General features: G+C 38.2%; 1 protein-coding gene across 1 annotated transcript in view; it reads right to left on the bottom strand.

Moving 5' to 3' along the window:
• The window catches only part of MMS22L (MMS22 like, DNA repair protein), a 95,794-nt gene that overhangs the window by 49,300 nt on the left and 27,084 nt on the right, over positions 1–19,410 (bottom strand). The window contains exons 12-14 of the mRNA XM_042802908.1: positions 14,181–14,300; positions 13,535–13,758; positions 10,481–10,990 (exon numbers count right to left, since the gene is read on the bottom strand). Coding sequence (XP_042658842.1) covers positions 10,481–10,990; positions 13,535–13,758; positions 14,181–14,300 — 854 coding nt within the window. The remainder of the gene's footprint in view (positions 1–10,480; positions 10,991–13,534; positions 13,759–14,180; positions 14,301–19,410) is intronic.

The raw sequence follows: 19,410 nt of genomic DNA, 5'->3' as shown, positions 1-19,410 counted from the left end.
GAGAAATTCCACAGGAGCAAATCTTTAGCAGCTTTAAAACACTTAGGCAGATACCTGGAACACTTAAGTATTTTCAGATGCATATCGCCAACAGCTAATCAATACAGTCCTGTCCGGGGAAAACAAAGAATGCCAATGAAAATATTTGCTTTTATTCACATGGTTGTCTTTTTGTAAGGCAAACAAGACTGCAAAAAAGCAGTAAAAGAAAAACCTCATTGTCCTGGCAAGCCCATATGTACTTGCCTGTTCCTCCTTTCTCCTGCCCCTCAGTAAAAGATGACACAAATCCCTGGCTGCAGCCAGCGCTCCTGCTGCGTGCATAATGGCTGCCGCGGCTGCCTGTGCAGTCCCTGCATTACCATCTAGAAAAACAGAAGGTTTCCAGTTCTTAACATGGATTTGCAAGCACACACATTAAACCAGAGGCTTCCTACCAGTCTTTGATAACAGCCAGAAATTAATACATGAGCAGAAGTCAGAACTATTTGACCAAAAAAAAGTTCACTCATGTATTTTCAAAAAGAATTAGCACAGCTGTATTATCAGAGCCTGTGACAAGCCCACAGTTACCTCTCCATTCCCTACAGTGAGGGACTGCAGCCTTGATTATGTCTGTACCTTCCAGCCATTGGCAGGGTCTCAGCATTGCCCTAAGGCATTAATTAACCCCGATTAGATATAAACAGGGCCTTCTGGTTGTGAAAGAGGAGAGAATAGATTGTACCTTCAGCTTATCAGAGAACCAAGTAAACCACAAACTGCTTTTACCTTTCTCTGCTTGATCCTCCCAGTAACAATGTCAGGAAGGGACCCCCACAAGAACATGAGGTGATGCGCAGTGTAAACGTTGCAGAGCATGCCCTACTCTTTCCATTTTGTTTTTAGGGAGGATAGGGTGACCTACCATTTCAGACTCATTTCACATTAGCCCCAGTTTAGTACCACTGGAAAGAAAGCTGGAGCATTTAGGCATTGGTAATTAATGGCAGTTGGACTTGCTCCAAGCCAAATAAAACATGACAATGCACACGTACATGCCTTGTATCAATTAGCTTGCTTTAGAAAATGTCTAAATAAACATTTTCAAGGTAGTTTTCTAGACAGATTTCAAAACTTGAACACAAAACCACCAAAAACTCAACACCTTCACCAGAGCCACTGTGCTATGCACACAGTATGAGCAACTCTCACACTCCCATCCCAGAAATTCCAAGAACTAGTAGGATATAGAAGCACTAAACTGGTTCCACTTTTTTTCCCCCAATAGAAAGGGGATATCAAAAAGAGTGTGGCTACTACATATCAAAATGAATGACAGATCTCCAAAGTTAAATGTTATGGCAAATTACAGTTCCAGGTATGGTTTCTCTACCTTCTGATTTCACTGAGTTTTTGTTCTGTAAGGAAAAACACAGAACACTGTTTAGGAAGCATCCTTACTAATCAATCACCAGCCACATTAAATGGTTCTTAATATCAAAACACAGAAACATAAGTGAAGGGCTGGATAGCATCTCAAGAGTTATTCAGGGAGTTCATCTCAGTGGTCTGGTAGGCTTATAAAGACTACCCTCTGGCAAATGTTTGTATAATGCATTGTCTAAAAAGTAAAAAAAAAATTGAAATTTGATTCCACAATGCTCTTGCAGCCTTCCAGAGTGTTGACATTTACAGTCTGCTCTGAATAACCACACTAAACTTCTGCCCCAAATTAAGCCAATTCTGTCTTCACTAGCATGAAGAACTGACAACTTACCATCTTTGCAACATCCCTCCTCATATTGGATAAATTCTAGCATGTCTCCCCTCAACCTTTCCTAACTTATATCAGTTCCATCAAACTTCTACAAACTTCCTACTCTCATCGTTCACTTCTGTGACTCTCTCCCATTTTCAATTTATTCCTAAATATTCTGTAAACTGACATATCCAGAACTGCATAAAGAACTACACCTAAAGACAGAATAAGTAGTTACTCTCACCTGCAGAAGTTTTCTTAACAAACCCCACAATGATCCTCAATTATTTTTTTTTTGCCCTTAAGCAGAGTCACATTAAGTCCTGCTTCCTAATAAACAGGCTGTGTGCATGAGAAAAAGTCACTGTTAAAAAGTAAGTCAATAGACAGATTTCAATCAAATTTCATATTTTCTTACAGCCAGTATGGACTTACAAATTAATATAAATACCCATGTAAATAGAGGTGAAAAATATAAGTACCATGGCCATCCTCCACTCCCTTTTTAAGATACAGGGGAATCCATTTGAACTACGACTCACAAACAATTTTGGTTTTCCTCCTTGCATCAAGCAGAAATTGTGCTAGTGCAGGGACAAAATACTGGACTTTGCAGCCATCTGTGCTGAGCAGGCAGCAAAGTCTACGGCCAAGGGCAGGACAGACAGATGGGGTAACAGCAATGGTAGCTACCTCACTTTAACCAACCCCAGATGTGGAGATCCCATTTGTTTCTCTTGCCTCATGGTGCAGACTACGTCCTCATACTTCGACAGTATGGCTGCCACACCAAGCATTCCATGTGTTGTATTACAATTTCTCCTTCCTAATTTCAGTACTTGGCCTTCATTTCCTCCTGCTGATGATCTTTTTCAAAATATGAAAGTAATTTTAAATTCTGGTTCTGCTTTCCATTTAAACACAGAGAAATACCCTGTAATTTTTGTCCACACACAAGCTCAAACTCTGTAACTCATTTTCATCTACTACAACTAGTTGTGCTAAACAGTTCCTTGTTTTCATCGAAGTGACACCATTAAACATTGATAGTACTAGGATAATACAAGTAACACTGAAGTCTCACGCTAATTAAGTTCTTTATGAGAATTTTCTCTCTCATTCCCATAGACTCACACCATTTTACAGTTTGTACTTATAAGGTTGCTGTTTTCTTTTCTCTTCCTCCTTTGTTATGATACCCACAAATAAGTAAACTAGAAGTTGTTTCATGTCCCAAAAGAAATTTCATCATAAGCAAAAGCATTCCAGGGCAAGAAGGATCAAATAGTATATACCCAGAAAACAGAAAAACATAAAACAGTAAACACTGAACATATTTAGATTCATCCCTTCCCTTCATTTAATCTCTGGTTTCAGGAGAGCACCAAATTGCTTTTGCTGATGAGTTAGTCCCATAAGTAAGTAGTAAGACAAGCTAACACTGGTAGGTTACAGCTGTCAGTAACAGAATCTGAAACAAATTTGGAAAAAATGAAGCAAGTGGTTATTCATCATCATTGCAGTTTCCAAAGCATGAGCGATGGAGGCGAGGAGAACAAAACCCAAAAGCTTATTCTACTGAACTACTGAACTGAATCTTTCAGAACTGCACAAACTACTACAATCTGTGTTGTGTTCAGCACCTGGCAGGTGCTTTGCTTGCTTTTCATTTTCCTCCATTAAGACAAGTACATTCATGTGTTCAGTTAACATAAGGATTCTCTGAATTCGTTCAGATTTTTTTCCTCCTCTTTAAAGGTCAACTTTCTTTAAAACATGCAGGCACAAATTAATTCTCCTCTCCAGAGATCACCTCCTTTCACAGGGACTAGCAATGGAGAGAAGAGTACAAAGGGAAATATTTTGTGTGAAGCAAAGACACACTTGTATAGTCCAGGGCACGCAGACGACTCGTCTAACCATTCCTGAAGACTGCAGTGGCTTGCTCTTGTCCCAGAAAAACCACTCGCTATTTTATCAATCAGGTTTGCGATTCCCTGCTAAGAGAAGAGACCAGAATCATAGGGGCATAGAGGAGGAGAGGCACAGAACACTCTGTGGTATGCTAGAGAGCCTGACAACGTCGTCCCAAGCCATCCATCCATCCGCTTTCTCCATCCTTCTGTGCAGACTGTCAGTAGGAGGCAGCATTGACTCTGACAGCAGCAACTCTGCACCACAAAGTAGTTGGGAGCTAGCTTCATTCTTCTGTCATTATATAAGCAAGATGACACTGTTCTCTAATCCAGCCAAAGCTGATAAGTACCATCAACCTGTCACTTCCTACATTTCAAATTCTAACATTGCAGCATCAAAGAGTTTTTACATTTCGATTTCTTTTGCTGGCAGCGGTCGGTAGCCTCTCATTCTCCCACGGTGTTCTAATGCAGCATTTGCACACCGGGGTTACTCCCAGCCTGAATAGCAGGTCATCCCCTACTCACTGAGCTCATCTGCGGCCCATGTGCTAGGCAATTTAGATCCAATCAGCCCTTATTTAGCTCAAGAGTAATGAGCAGCATAGTGACACAGACTTAAGCCTGACCCTCAGGACACTGCTCATCAAGCAGTAAAACTGTGACAAAATCATTCATCTTCCACCCGCTGGCAAGAAATAATACTCGCACTCACTGTATTACTTTTTCAAGATATAGAAAAAAAAAGTCCTGAATTTTCATGATGTGAGACATTAATTTGCAGAAAGCTGAATTCCCTTAAACCCCCCTGTTGCTATGAGCTCACCAGGGGGAAATAGGCCTTAGGAGACTGAAATGGAATAAAGAAAATTGCTTCAGCTTTCTGTTCATTTTAAATAAGCCTTAAATCTGACAAGAGATATCCTAAAGAGAGAAGAAATATATATCTTGTAAGGTAACGAAGAAACAATCAAAATTAAGAGATTAGAAGGCTACTTGCATATAATGGTTTTATTGGCAAAACTATTTCTTTAACATCCACAACAAAAAAATATTTCATATGAAAAGCCATTCTCACACCTCGTGTGAAGAATAAAAGAAGGAGAACTGAAAGGAAGGTTAATTTGGGGAAAGTTTCAAAAGTGAGACACTTGCATCAGAAAACAAATCTGTACTTTATGTCCTTCAGGAAGCACATTATTTCTCTAAACAACTACGGGGTCCCAAGCAGCGGGTTCTCAGTACACCTGGATATGATTTTACTCTTTTTGGTGGATTTAGTCTTTCACAACTGTAATTCTCATACTGCTGTCAGGTAGGCCACAAAAAGCTTATGTGGACTAATTTCTGGTAGATAAAATGAATACAAGTGATAAAACACAGAAATATGTTTCAATCTGTAGCACAAGGGACAAAGCTGTGTATCTTCATGATTGGTTTTTGAATACTAGACTTCAGTTTCTTTAGCTTTGGGTGTCTACCAAGACTGGCTTTGTTTGGGTATCAGCAATCAGAAGGTCCTTTGACAGCTTTTGTTGTTTCAGTTGGTTCTTAAAGCAATTCTAGAATAGAATAGTCTACTTCAGTTGGAAAGGACCTACAAAGATCATCTAGTCCAACTGCCTGACCAATTCAGGGCTAACCAAAATCTAAAGCAAATTAGGCCATTGTCCAAATGCCTCTTAAACACTGACAGGCTTGGGGCATCAACCACTTCTCTAGGAAGCCTGTCCCAGTGTTTGACCACCCTCTCTGTAAAGAAAGACTTCCAAATGTCCCGTCTAAACCTCCCCTGGCACAGGTTTGAACCATTTCTAAGCATCCTGTCACTGGATATGAGGGAGAAGAGCTCAGTACCTCCTGCTTCACTTCCCCTCCTCAGGAAGCTGCAGAGCAATGCGGTCACCCCTCAGCCTTTTGTTCTCCAAACCAGACAAGCCCAAAGTCCTCAGCTGCTCCTCACAGGACATAAACTTCCAGCTCTGTCACTGGCTTTGCTGCCCTCCTCCTAAGGCAGGTGGTCTCTATTACACCTTAAACACCAATATGAAATTGATTTAAATAAATTATTCAGCTTTCATATGGCTGCCTACTGATTCAAGAAAACAGGCAGTGAGAAGTGGAAGTGAGTATTCTTGCAAACCTGAATCAATGCTAGACATACACAGGAACTTTCTATAAGCAAAGTATTAGGTACACAGCTGCAGTGCACACTGTATCTCATTTCATTCCTTTATATAGTAATACTCTCAGATCAGAGGACACACAATCTAAAAACAGCAGTTTTAGCTAGTCGTCTTTGAAGATCAGAATACAAGGGACAAAGGTATAAAATACTATTTTAGACCAAAAAAAAATCCCTGGAAAAAGTCTCAAAACCCACATAGAGTAGGAGGAAGTGAAAAAAAAATTAAGTTTTAATTACCAAGGCCACACCTTAAAACAACTGTAGCTAAGAACACATCCAGTATTCCCACAGAAGATGCTAACAGATTACTTTGAAGGAGTTGGACACAGCAAATCTCTCAAAATGCTTCTATATTCTAAAGCAGTGCTTGCTTCTTATAATCTAAAACATTTAGAGACTAGATTTTCTTTACACTCATTCAAACCTCAGTTTTATTAATGGAATAACTGAATTTTAAAAAAGCCCCTAAAAATACTTTAAACCATAGGTCAGGTTAGCACAATGAGGCATATTTGCTCCTCAAGCATAAGATTTATGTTGTGAAGTCAAAAAGGAAGGACTTGTGTCCATTTTCCACGCAGGTAACAAAGTTCACAGAAGCTTTTAATGACTTTCTAATGGTCATTTCATGAAGCCTGGGAGATCTTAGAGCCAAACTAACATCTGACTCTCAGTTCAGTGTTTTAGTCACAGAGTTGCCCTCTGTGCTTAACAGGACATCACAGCTGGTAGCTCTAAATATACTCATGGGATGGGAAAGGTAAGAGAAAACTCATGTTCTTCCAAACTCTTCTGGATACAGTTTTCAGAAGTTCAACATCAGAAAACACATTTTACAAAGACTAACAATAAAACCCCTGAGGGGGAAGAAAAGAAGGGGGGAGGACCTTTCTATTCTCCTCCTGAGCTTATCTGCTGACTTACATGCTAACAGAGAGGGGAAGAGAGGCTTCTGTTGGTCTCGGAAAGTTTCCCACAGGCTATTTTGATGGCAAGTATAACACAAAAAAAAAAAAAAAAACAAATTACTATATATTTCCATAGCAAAGATATACTGGATAATCCATTCCTACCGTGATTTCTCTCACAAGCTCAAGGCTAGACACACTTTAACAGATAGAAACATCCGGTTCTGATATTATCCCTGTCCCAATTATTAATGTAACTTTTAATTAGAGACAGGTTTACCTGTTCAGTATTCCTTTAGAGCTTATGAAATTTTGACACTGAACTTTTCAATAGCTTTTCATCAGTCCTTTTGCCACTCCTTCAACACTGGCAGAACAGTACAAATGGGCATAAATACTCAAAAAATTGTTTTTAAAATAAAATTACCATTTATTATGTTATTAGGTTTGTGGTACTTCTCATTTCTCCTACGGGAATCAGTAGCAAGTCTCCCTGAAACTGGGCAAAGATGTTTGGAGTACAGCAGTGATTTTACATCTGGGCATGTTTGCCTTTTATAATCCCGTGCTAATACACTACAAAACCCAAATGCCAGGATAATGATAATGAGAGAAAGCTCATGTCAGAGCAATACCTGATTATCATAAAAGACACTGTAAGATGTTTCAAGCACTTCTTTTAAGAATAACATATTGCAATGCTGGAACATACTGTTTCCAGGCACTCAGATTTCTGAGTCTGTGTCCATTTTTACAGTGAGTTCTGTCAAACCCATTAAATGCCTTTATTTTTATTAACCTAGGATTTCTTTTGGTGTCACAAGACACTCAGATGACAGGTACCGCTACAGATTTGGAACAAATGAAAGAACACATGAGCAAGCATCCTACATTTACCTTTCACTAAAGAATAAACAAACAAAAAAATCAGGATTCTCAAACTGCTTAAAAACAAAAACAACAAATAAAGGAAAAACTTATGTCTGAGCTAGAAGCTGAATGCTCCAAGTAAACATGGGAATGAAGCACCTTGCATTTTCATTTTGGGGAGTTTCTTGATTGTTTACTGTTTATTTTACATATGTTTTTAAGAGGGAGTCTGTATTAAAATACAATCTTACATTTCACACTGAAACTCACTATGAAGATCAAATACTTGGAAGTCCCAGAAAGCAGCATCTTGTTTCTACTCACCACATCAAAAACTAATAAAAACGAGTTCTTCTGCCAAGTCATAGTTCTGTCTAAATATATGAACACTAAAAGAATCATGATAAAAGAAGAGTTTAAAAAGGGTTATTTAAAACAGTCTAAGCATAGGTAAATACAACAGTCAAAAGCTACCAGTACTTTTCTAGCAGACAAGAAAAATACAAGAAAAACCTGGAAAGGGTTATTTTAAAGCAGAGTAGTGTCAAAATGGTGATGGTGAAGGTCTCTTTTCACATGCCTTTTAAGAAAAAAAGAAAGGAAGAAAACAAGTGCACTTTCAAAACCTTGTATGCCAAGTTTTAGCCCAGAGCAAGTTTTCACTGCTGTGTTACAAACCCTTGAAAATAAAGGTTTATAATGGAAATGCTGACAGACCCTTAACCATAGCAGCATGAATAGCTATAATTAAAGAAGAGCTTTTGGCTACACCTCACTCTGCAAATGAAAGATTGCCATTTTTACAGTATCCTCAAATAAAAGCAACTGGGAAACCTGGAATGTGATTCCCGCAATCCAACAAGATATATTAAAGGGGACTGCTAAAACTATTTGACATTTTAAGCTTTAAATAGTGAGGCATTTAGGTAATGTAACCAAGTCAGTATTTTCATAATGCTACTTAATCAGCAATAAAGAATGCTCCTGTGAGCCATCATCTGGGGTTAGCAGAAAGTGGCACATGAAGTTATTATTTCCTAACAGCCTAGAGGGAGCTGCTTCTCTCTTTAATCAGTGATCTCACTTCCTTCCTACCTGTAAATTCCCTGTCATACAGTTCTAAAATTATTAGTGCAGTGTACAGAAAAATTACATTTATGAAAGGCCTACTATCTTATATCTGCCTGGATTTTAAAAACAGGAGAGAGAATGGCACTGAACTCCTCCATCCTTTTCCGAGTTTGCAGAGGGACTAAATCAGTCTGATTAAGCCAATAATAGTTTATTTAATATCTGGTTGGCACAAAGTCATCCAAATCTTCTGAACCAAGAAAGTGGTTTTAGTGTTGTTTCGCCTGTAGAGCAACAGAGGACTATTTTCAGTGAGTCTGTCAAAGGCTGAGAGAGAACCAGTAACATCTTCCTGTTCCGCACAACCTGAAGATCAAAGCATTTTGTGAACGCTAAGGAGTTAAATTTCTCTGTAGATGGGATAAATAGGCAGGTAACAAGTAACCAAATGTATAAATACTGAGGCTGAAGTAAAGAACTGGTAAGAAATAAGGCTCTAATAATCTCTCTCATACCAATCAGTATTTGAGTGTGTTGGTGATTCAAGTATTTCAGCCGACCTGCTTTTTGTAAGAAAAGGTATGAATACTGTCCTGTACCTTGTCTGTGATGATCTGAGAAGTCTGTAGTGAACTTGTATGCCCTCCTCTCTGTGTTACAACAGGACATAACTCCCAGTTCTCAAAAGCTTCAAAATAATACTAAGTTATGAACTAGGCAACTTTTACATCACTCTCAAATTGCTCACTATTTCATCTTTAAAAACAACACAACAAATGCTGTGTATTAGCTAATGGAGAAAATGTCAAAGTATTTTTGAAGTCTTCAATTTATTCCAGCAAATACATTCAGTTGAACTGAAATAATAAATAATAAATCAACTAAACTTAGTTTTTTGCTTCATCTTTTTTCAAAAGACTGCCTGAAAAACAGTTGTCTTTGGATGTATAAGCTATTGACAGCTGCAGTCAAACTATTAGACAATAACAAAGAGTCTAGTTAAAGAGAGATCTTGCATATGGGCCTCACTGTTCCTATTATGCACTCCTCCACAGCTCTTTCCACATATTTCAGTCTTGCACATTTGAAGTAATGGCAGATCAATAGCTGCCTCTTAGTATCTTATTAAAAAAAAAAGCAGTTTGGGCTTCAAACTGGAGGAGTACTTCTCAAAGACATCAGTAGACAAAAATATGCTTATTGAAGGGCACTGTGGATGTTGAAAACTGAACTAGTACATCAAAGCAAAACTGCTTGGAAGTGGTAAAATATGATTTCCTTCTTTCCTATCGAACCCCAGACAAGTATTTAAATCTCCATAACTGTTGTATTTGATTGCAACCTTGGTGAAAGAGAAAAAACAGAAGAGTCTGAAAAACAGAACAGATTCACTGAAGAAAAAAAAAAATGAAAACAAACATACACCAAAACCCCCTAACTTAAGTAATTTGGTACAGATAGTAATTTTGACATTTCCTGTGTCAAAAGAAAGATAGTATTGTTTGAAACAGTAGCAACTGGATGACTTTCTACAGAGCCATTAATTTATAACAAAATATCAGGGATTTCAAACCTAACGTCCTGAAATAATAAGGAAACATTTCTAAGATTCTAAATGCAGTGAGGTACTGGTGGATTTTGAAATTTAACATATCATTCACAGTTCTCCAGAGATTTCTCTCTCCTTTTACTCTATTTCAGTAAGAAATTAATAATAACTACGGTTTAACCCTAAGCACAAAACCAACATGCTCATCTATATCTACAATATAACTAAATAACTTACCGAAGTCTGGCTAAAACAACTTGAAGAAAATTTAGGACCATACTCAGTTCAGCTCCTCGACAAGCAGGCAGCAACATAGTAAAGCCATCATTTAGTAACTTTTCCTCTGAAAGGCTCAAGTAGCAGCTGGTCTCAAACACTTCTTGGACACCATCAATGTAGGTTGAAAGTAGAGTCCATAGATTTTGTTTCTGTGTGTAGTCATTTTTGGTTACCAGAAACTCCTTTGCCTTCTCATGGAAAGCATTTGAGAGTTTCTCAGCTAGAACACTAATGTCCATGTTCTTCTCAACATAAATCAAAATGAAAGCAAAATGACCTCTCCAGATGAGAGCTCTCTGAGAAACTGTGACAGAGGATGGGGTCCGAAAATCCAAAAGATCCAACACTCGGCTCACTATATCTTCTGTTTCTGCAACAATTGCCAGCATAAGGAACAGGTTAAAAAAGTTCTGCAGCCCCACTTCTGTCAGCTCCTGCATTCTTCTCCGATGGAACTTGGAATAAATTCTACATTAAAAAAAAAAAAACAACAAACAAACAGGAAAGAGAGAATTGCATGCTTTAAGAAACTTTCTATCTGCTTGATAGACTGAAATGGTATTTTCATGCTTTTAGTTTACAGTTATCCTCTTCCAGTAGCACCTACATTTGAAATATCCTATTTTTCCTCCCCTCTTCTACTCTTTTGGCTACTGGAACAATCATGCGATTTCATTTTGGGCTCACAATACAAGGTACACATTGAGTTTTCAACCCCAGGTACAGCCTAACCCTTTGTCCTTATCCAACCTCTAGCACAATGTTGAACGCGATGTTACGAGCAGACTCTCTCTATTTGGCTGTTGATGGGTGTCCTCCCTACCATACCTTCACATCAGTCAAATTCAGTCCACGAGGGTTACTAGGAAAGGAAGCTGCCAAGTGGCATCTCTTTGCAACAGCAGACAATTCCTGTACCCCAACTTCTTCCCTAGTAAATCCCTTATTTCCATGTGGCATGAAGAAAATTAAAACCCCCCCCAAAAAATAGACCAGGGATCTCCTTCCTTTAGCTACTGATTTCTGTTCTTATGCAGTACTGCCACAGCTGCTGTGATCAAAGGCTCACCTACCTAACCATCACTGCAGTAAAAGGGAGAGGAGGATTTCTGATGGAAAGCTCCTTTCTCCACAATGCTTTGCCAAACTCTGTAGTGACCTGTATTGCACACCTACTGCATTGACTGTGGACTATAAGTTTGGGAGAAAACAGGGAAACAGGCATTTGGGAGAGAAACCTCTTTCTAACAAGAAGATGTTAAGAAACTTAAAGTTGTGTTGCCTATATGACTGTGCTCAAGTTATACACAGCTGATGACAAGAAGCACTGATGCTCTGCAACTTTACAGCAGTTGACAAGAAGCAGAAAGCTTTTACATAGGTGGCTTTTCTGTGACCTTTGTTCAGATTGTGACTTTTAAATAAATGTCACTATTCCTACGACAGAGGAATAAGATGAAAATGCTTGCTTAACTTTTTGATTTGTATGTTTAAAACCTTGGGTATATCCTTCACCGTTAATTTAAAGTAAGTTCCACACACAGTAGTTAAACATCCATGAATGCTGTTTTCCTATTCTGTCACCTGGAAAAACTGTTGGAAATGGTGCTGAGGTTATCAAATCTAGCCACCAAAAATTACAGCAAATCCAATTAATGTTGTTTAGTAGTAAATTACTACTGACAGGCATTTACGTTCTTCATGCATCAATTAATGCTTGGTTAGCTGCTGAAAACAGAGTTCATCCCAAAATCATAGCTGTAGGCTGTTAAATTTTGCTACTTGTGTAATTGATTTATTCAAGGTAGAAATTATGAATACTGGTTGAGCAGACTGGCACAGTGTGTGTTGTGTATTATTATTCCCCCTCTTAAATTAGGGAAAGTAACAAGCTATAATAGTGCAAAAATGTAAGTATAATTTATTTTCAGTAAAAACAGAGCAGGTTAGTTAAAATTACTACCTAAAACAAGACGCTGATTCCGCATCCAACAGTATATTTGTTTCTGTGTAGCTGTAGTAATTTTTAAACCTGAAGTTTACCGTAACAACTTGTGAAGTATACATAGACATTAGGTATATTTTCCCTTTCTAACAGCCAAAATAACCCTTCTTTCTTGGAAGAAACATACCACATAACTTTGTAAGGCACGCATACACATGTGTATTTAAAAAATATTATTTGCATTCAAAAATTATTATTATGCAATAAAGTTTTAATTAATTTTATTAATAAAACATTAAAAAAAATCAAAACAAAAGCTTAAACACACCCTAATTCTAAGTCTTCTATATCCAATGAAAAAATCATTTTTAAGTGAACACTTTTAGTAATCAGTACAATCTCATTACTATAATAAAAGTTTTAAGAATTCAGTAAGTATATAAAACATCAGGATTTTGATTCACAGCATATATCTTTTATGGTTTTTTTTTGTTGTTTGTTTGTTTGTTTGTTTTTTTATGACTGACCATACCCCTTCATCATTATGTTTCAAAATTAAATGAAAAATTAAAACCCTCACAAAAAAAATATTTTGAGAAATTGTGGAAACCATGAAAAAGAAAGTGGAAATATAAATGAAACTGCAGGCCTAGCAACAGCCAGTCTGCAAGTTCTTGGACAACACATGACTTACACGCAGCTCAAACAGAATTTCTGTACTTTAATTACATTACCTGTCTGGCAATAGCATTGTACCACTGCATAGGTTGCCAGTGTACCAAATTCCTGGCCTCTGGGACAAAGTAAATCATCACAGGCTATGGATGCCAAGGTGATTCTTGGACCCAGTTCTTGGACCCTGTCATAGCCTCAGCTGGCAGCAGAAAATTCAGGGAACAACTGCTTTCTTCAAATTATGAATTGCCTTGGATCACTCATCCCCCCATCCCCCTTTACTTTCTCATAAGCACAGCACCTCCCCTTGCTTGAGTCTATGGCTGGAAGTGCCATGCAGTCCCACTGACTAGATCTCTCACAAATTGAGACAAACTAAATAGCGGCCATACCGTCCTTTAATTTGTTTCCAAGGATGCACACCACTGTTCTCAACTTCTCTCATCATCCGTGCCAAAATGCTGAGAAAAATGAAGTAACTGTTGCTGGACTTGTACAGAGCGGAGATCTGCTGTTCACAACAGCAACTTTTCACCAACTCAAGCATTGACAAAGAAGTTTTACTAACATTTGCCAGACCCTTCAGACCAAGCCAAGGAACAGTAAAGCAACTGTTCTAAAAGAATAAATGAAAACAGAAAATATAGTAAGTAGTGATAAATGCTAATATTCCAAGGGCAATAAGATGCAATACTGTACACAAACAAAAGGATAGGTTCCTACCACAACTAAAAAAATAAAAGTGCATTGTAACTATGCGTAAAGTGTTTTTACAAGATCTTAAAATCAGTAGTCTTGATGAAAAATAAGAGTAAAATGTTATAATTCATTCTATCGTGACTTAATGTAATGGACCATAACATATGTTTAAACATGCTTTCTTAAATAAATATAGTAAACTTAGGGATACTGCCATTGACCACTCAGTTTTACAAAAGTATAGCAATCAAGCTTGGCTAAAGGAGAATCACAATTAATTGCTAAAAATCAAGGACCATCCACACACAATTCTACATTTTTATGTATTTATCTACTTACCAGGTTCTTGCTGTAATAATCCCAGAGTATTGTGACAATAGATAGGTTCAAGTCCCAGAAACTACACAAAGTCAAACAGCACTGTAGATGCATTCGTAAGTGTTCCTCTAACACTCCAGTCTTGAAAAGGGAATAAGAAGTTTATTGTGGGAGGGAAGCATCGCTTTGTCTACACATAAACCAAATACTACCAGACTATTAAGAATAATTTCCTACTATAAATTCTTTTTTTTAATTATATAATGTTGAGTAAATGCATCTGCTAATACAAGCAATGAACTAGAAGATAAAAGCTGACAACTGCATCCTGTAATCCAGCCGATATAACAGTTCATCATGCACTTTTTCAGGCATCCACAGAGTTGCAGACACATTAAGATAACAGCCAACTCAATATTATGAGCCTAACTGAAACATGACTGCATGGAACAGAACCTCACAAGACAGTAAATGGGGCATTAGCTATACTGAATGCACGAGTCAGCTTAAGGCCTCCTGTCACTAAGGCCAAAGGAAAGCTCATTCACCATTGACACAGAGGAAAGGTGCAACTACCTGAGAGCACATGCTTCTCCTCCTAATATTCCAAACAGGAGAGTTTTGTCCTTCTGAATCATGTTCCTTCTCAAACCTCTGCAACATGGCTATACTGCTAACGTCCCAGACAACTCTAAGGCAAGGGCAAATAAGTCTCTGGACACTGGCGGGGGGTGAACAAACAATAAAAAACTCCCCACACCACATTCTGTGTATCATCAGTTCCAAATTTTGCACACAAAAGGAAGAAGGGTCATGGGAAGGGAAAGAGGAAATTCCAAACAATTTGAACACAGTGATGCATTCAGGTTGTAATTGTGGGATACCGGGAGTGGGATCTACCTCATCCAGCTTTTGGTGTCAGTAAAACTGGACTTGCTTCAGAGTTCAGATATAGGAGTTCCGTGCTCAGACTGAAACCACGTGTCTAACCCAGCCTATTTTACACATCTACTTTAGGGTCATAAGTATAGGATGATAAGCCCTGGAACAGCTTTATTGTCTCCACTGACTATAAAAGAGGTTTAGCCAGCCAGCTTGCGTGCTGTCTTAACTCTTACACATGTAAGTCTGACACATGTCTGGGATAGTAGCAAACTTGACAAAACCCCCTGACCTACTTCTAGCTTTCAAATACATCTAAACACTATATGGGCCTGGAATTTCTAACAGCATAAAATAAGATAAAGAGGAATAAAAAAGGATAAGAAAAATAAAAAATATACAGGATGAGTTTTATGACTCAAAATCATAGTCCCTAGAAGGGGAATGAAGGAAGCCATGTCTCAGATAAATATTGGGAAGTTATCCCCTCCAGTTCTAATTACAGTGCTAGGTCCTGAATTATGTCCCAAGCTCATCCAGCTAAGAAAACACTTAAATTATAAAAAAAAAATTTAAAAAATAATAATAAAAAAATCACTGATGGCAGGTGTGTTCGGTTTTGTTGGGTTTTTTGTTTGTTTGTTTTGAGGGATTGGTTGTTTGTTGTTTTATAATAGTCTTTCACTAAGTACCTGTTACTGGAAGAGCAGGATTTATGCTCTTATCCACAATGCTACTTCTTATGGTTTACTATGTCTCAGAGCTGCTTTTTTTTTTTTTCCTGTTTTAAATGCTACACAAATGAGTTATAATTCATTAACTTAAGTCTACCTGGCTATGTATCCATGTGGAAAACATTATTTGCTACACTTTATCAGAAAACTGTAAACAACTGCACCAATCATTCACAATAACTTCTAATCATGCCTGCCTTCCCATGAACAATTAATGTAGGGCATATGGCTTCTGAAGTGGTATATTTCTAAAACTTGAAAAGTGAAAAGGCATTTTCAATTGTCATAGAAAATTATATATTCAATACATTATGTGTAACAAAATAAGAACAACACTGAAATAGAAGAGAAACTCTTGAAGAGAAACTCATTAAAAAATGTACATAATAATAGTTCAAATATAATAAAAAATCCTACAAATGAAAGGTGATCCTGAAAAGTATTGTTTTTATATATGGCATAAGTGTAACTACTAAATCAGTAGTCTTCCCAAAACAACATTCTTATACAAAAAAACAAGGGACAGAACCACAGCCATTTTCAACAGCTGCTATTTTTTTAATTAATAAAAGCAAAAGTCTTGATATAAAACAAAAAACTGCAGCTGAACATATCTACTTCTCTAGAGATCTACCCAGTTACAAAAGATGTAAAAAAAACCCAACCCAAAACAAATACCTTTTAGAAAGAGAACACTTAATCTTAAAGCTGTACTTTGTGAGTAGGATTATATTTAGCATCTAATTTAACAAACAATGACCACTTCAGTTAAATTAATTCAACAGTAGACATAGTATTTTAAGCAGCTCCAATTTCAAACATTATTTATCTGTCCAACAACAGTTTTAGAGCAGTTTCCAAAACCAAGATAGTACTGAAGGATTTATCTCAAATTTAATATGAAAGAGTTCTCTAGACTTCAAATATCCCTGGGATTAATGGATTCTCTCATTGCTCTTTTGCTTAAAATGGTCTCTTGCACTGCTGGAAATACTATCAGAACTCTTGAGGTAGCCAGCTTTTAATTTATCGCAGAAGGAAGGAACACCAGATACTATCAAAATGATAGTACTATCTAAACACAACATTTTTCTCTTATGACCTCCTACTGCAATAACAAAATTGGTTTCCTAGAACTCCAACAAATACTTCTGTATCTCTTTTAGAGCAAAATTAAACAAAAAATATAGTGAAGGTATAACAAAATTGAAGCAGAAATGAAATATCAAGCATTTATTTTCTAAAATGAGAGAAGGTTAATAAGACAGACTGCTATGAGTTCTTACAAACAAAAAAGCTTTTGATTCTCACAATAAAACTTTCTGAACACAAACTCATCTTATACTGACAACCCATAAATTTAGTCAGTTTGATGTTGCCTGGTATACAAATACAGCTATGTTAATATTCCTAGTACAACAGTTTTTATTCTGTAGTACAAATAGGATTGTAAACCAGCTCTACTTTTGTCATTAGCCCAGTAACAGAACTCCAAATTACAACAGAAGTAGGGAATACCTCATGTAAATAGTTTCCCTGTAAATGTCCTTTATTTGCAACACAGATGGGAGGTCTTTCACACAAGCAATTGCCTTCAACCCTATCCATCAAGAATTATAAAAAAAATAGAGAGCAGTTTCTGGCTGAAGAACTCACCAGCTTATCAACTGTTTGAAGCTGAAAGGACATATCCAAGGAAGAAGCGCTCTGCGCTTGCCCAGTCATTGTTGCTCCTACCTTCATTTACAGCTCATAAATACAGTACTTTTGTTTCCCATCTCCATTCGTCCCTGACCTGAACAGCATCTTCACATCTTCCTGCTCAGAAACAGGCTGACTATAACTTTACAAAGGAGCTCTCACGTGGAGACGTGGCACTGCAGCACCCCTCTGCCACTTTCACCTGGACATGGGACACCTTCCTCAGGAAGCCTTTATCACCCCCAAAATCAGTCATATGCTGGATGAAGGTGGACCATGCTCTCTGCTGCCCCACAAGTGCTGCCCTCTCTATGCTAAGGATCACCAAACTCACCAGTTCTACTTAAACTACAGAAATGCTGCCACGGTACCCTTTTTGTTATGTTATTTTTGCATCCCAATACTTAGCTGTCCTATCAATGTTAAGAACGAATCTGCTGATTCATTGAATATTATCATTCTTTTCTCTACTTTTCCAATGCTTCCTTTCCCTCAGAATCCATGTCTGCAACAGTGCCTAGTGAATCATCTTTTTACCACATAGAAATTGAAGCTCACATGATGAGAAATTAAGTTACTAGTAGGAGATTATCAATTTAATTACAAATGTATGATCTGCACCTTTTTCAGATACTTTTGAACACACAAAACTATGCATACTTGAATTCATCTCCATTTCCTACCCCCCCTTTGTTTATTCCCATTCTCCGGAACACATATGGTCTACAAGCTTTAGAAGTTAGGGAGCAACAAGCACAGGTGGATTATGAGGTTGATGGGCACACTATATACTAAACATGATCAGTTTTTAAGCTCTATATACTTAAAAATGAAGTTTCTAACCATCGATTCCTGCCCTCTCTTGCATAACTGATTTGGCACTAATGTTTCTAATTTATTTTGCTAACAGCTATTATTTTGCATCTCTAGTATAGATAACAGAGGGTATATGCTGAAAAGGATGACTCTGGTAAGACTTACTAACAAACTCAAGCCAAATGTTAGTGGGCAGCATCATCAATGATGTTCTGCTGTTCATTCAAAGAGCACTGTTCTCCCTTTTCCTGCTTCTCCATGTTCCATTTCATGACTGACTTTGTGATATCTCATTGTGCTCCTCATTCCCCCATTTTCTGGTCTCAAAAATACTCAGAGATGCAAAAAGATAAGGTAAAAGTGGTCACACGAAGGTGACAGATCAACAGAGGAGATGGACTTGTCTACTGATAAAAGAAAATCTCCTTCCTAGACACTGTCAAGAAGGCTGGTGTGCAGCGATAGGAAGCTGGATGCATTTTTTACTAAAAATAATACATGCATTCGTGAATGCACATATAGGGACTAATGCTCTCTGCCCTGGGTTTGAGTGAGTGGTGGGGATTCTTTGGTGGCAGGGGAGGGGGCTATCGGGGCGGCCCCCTGTGAGAAGCTTCTCGAAGCTCCCCCAGCTCCATGTCAGCTCCACCTCTGCACCAAAACTGAGCCAATCAGCTGCGCCTCTGCGTTAATGTATTTAACAAGGGACGTGGTTATGAGCAGTCAGAATTGTGTGGAGTTGTGGCAGCTGCGTGAACACCAAGGTCAGTGGAGGAACAGAGGAAGAAAGGAGGGGGGAGGTGTGCCGGAGCAGAGACCCCTCTGTGTCCTGTGGTGAGACGGCAGGATGGGCGCCCCCCCAAAGATCTACAGTGAAGCAGACACTGATTTATGGCCTGTGGTTTTTGCATGGATGATCAAAGTGCTATGCCAGAAGAAGGCCGGGAGTCTTGTGGGAAAAGGTAGCCCCACTGCTGTAATTCAGTGCTGGGAGGATTGCAGCATGCGGGGGAGTCCCACGCCGGAGCAGCTCGGGAAGGGCTGCAGCCGTGGGAGGGAATCCAGTCGGAGGAAGTTGGTGACCCACAACAAGGCAGTGTAAGGAAATGCTGCAGCCC

This window comes from Tyto alba, unplaced genomic scaffold (assembly GCF_018691265.1).
Source record: "Tyto alba isolate M040663 unplaced genomic scaffold, T.alba_DEE_v4.0 Super-Scaffold_40, whole genome shotgun sequence".
In the NCBI taxonomy this organism is placed as follows: Eukaryota; Metazoa; Chordata; class Aves; order Strigiformes; family Tytonidae; genus Tyto; species Tyto alba.
Note: the sequence above shows the minus strand (reverse complement) of the source record. Positions and strands in the feature narration are given on the sequence as shown.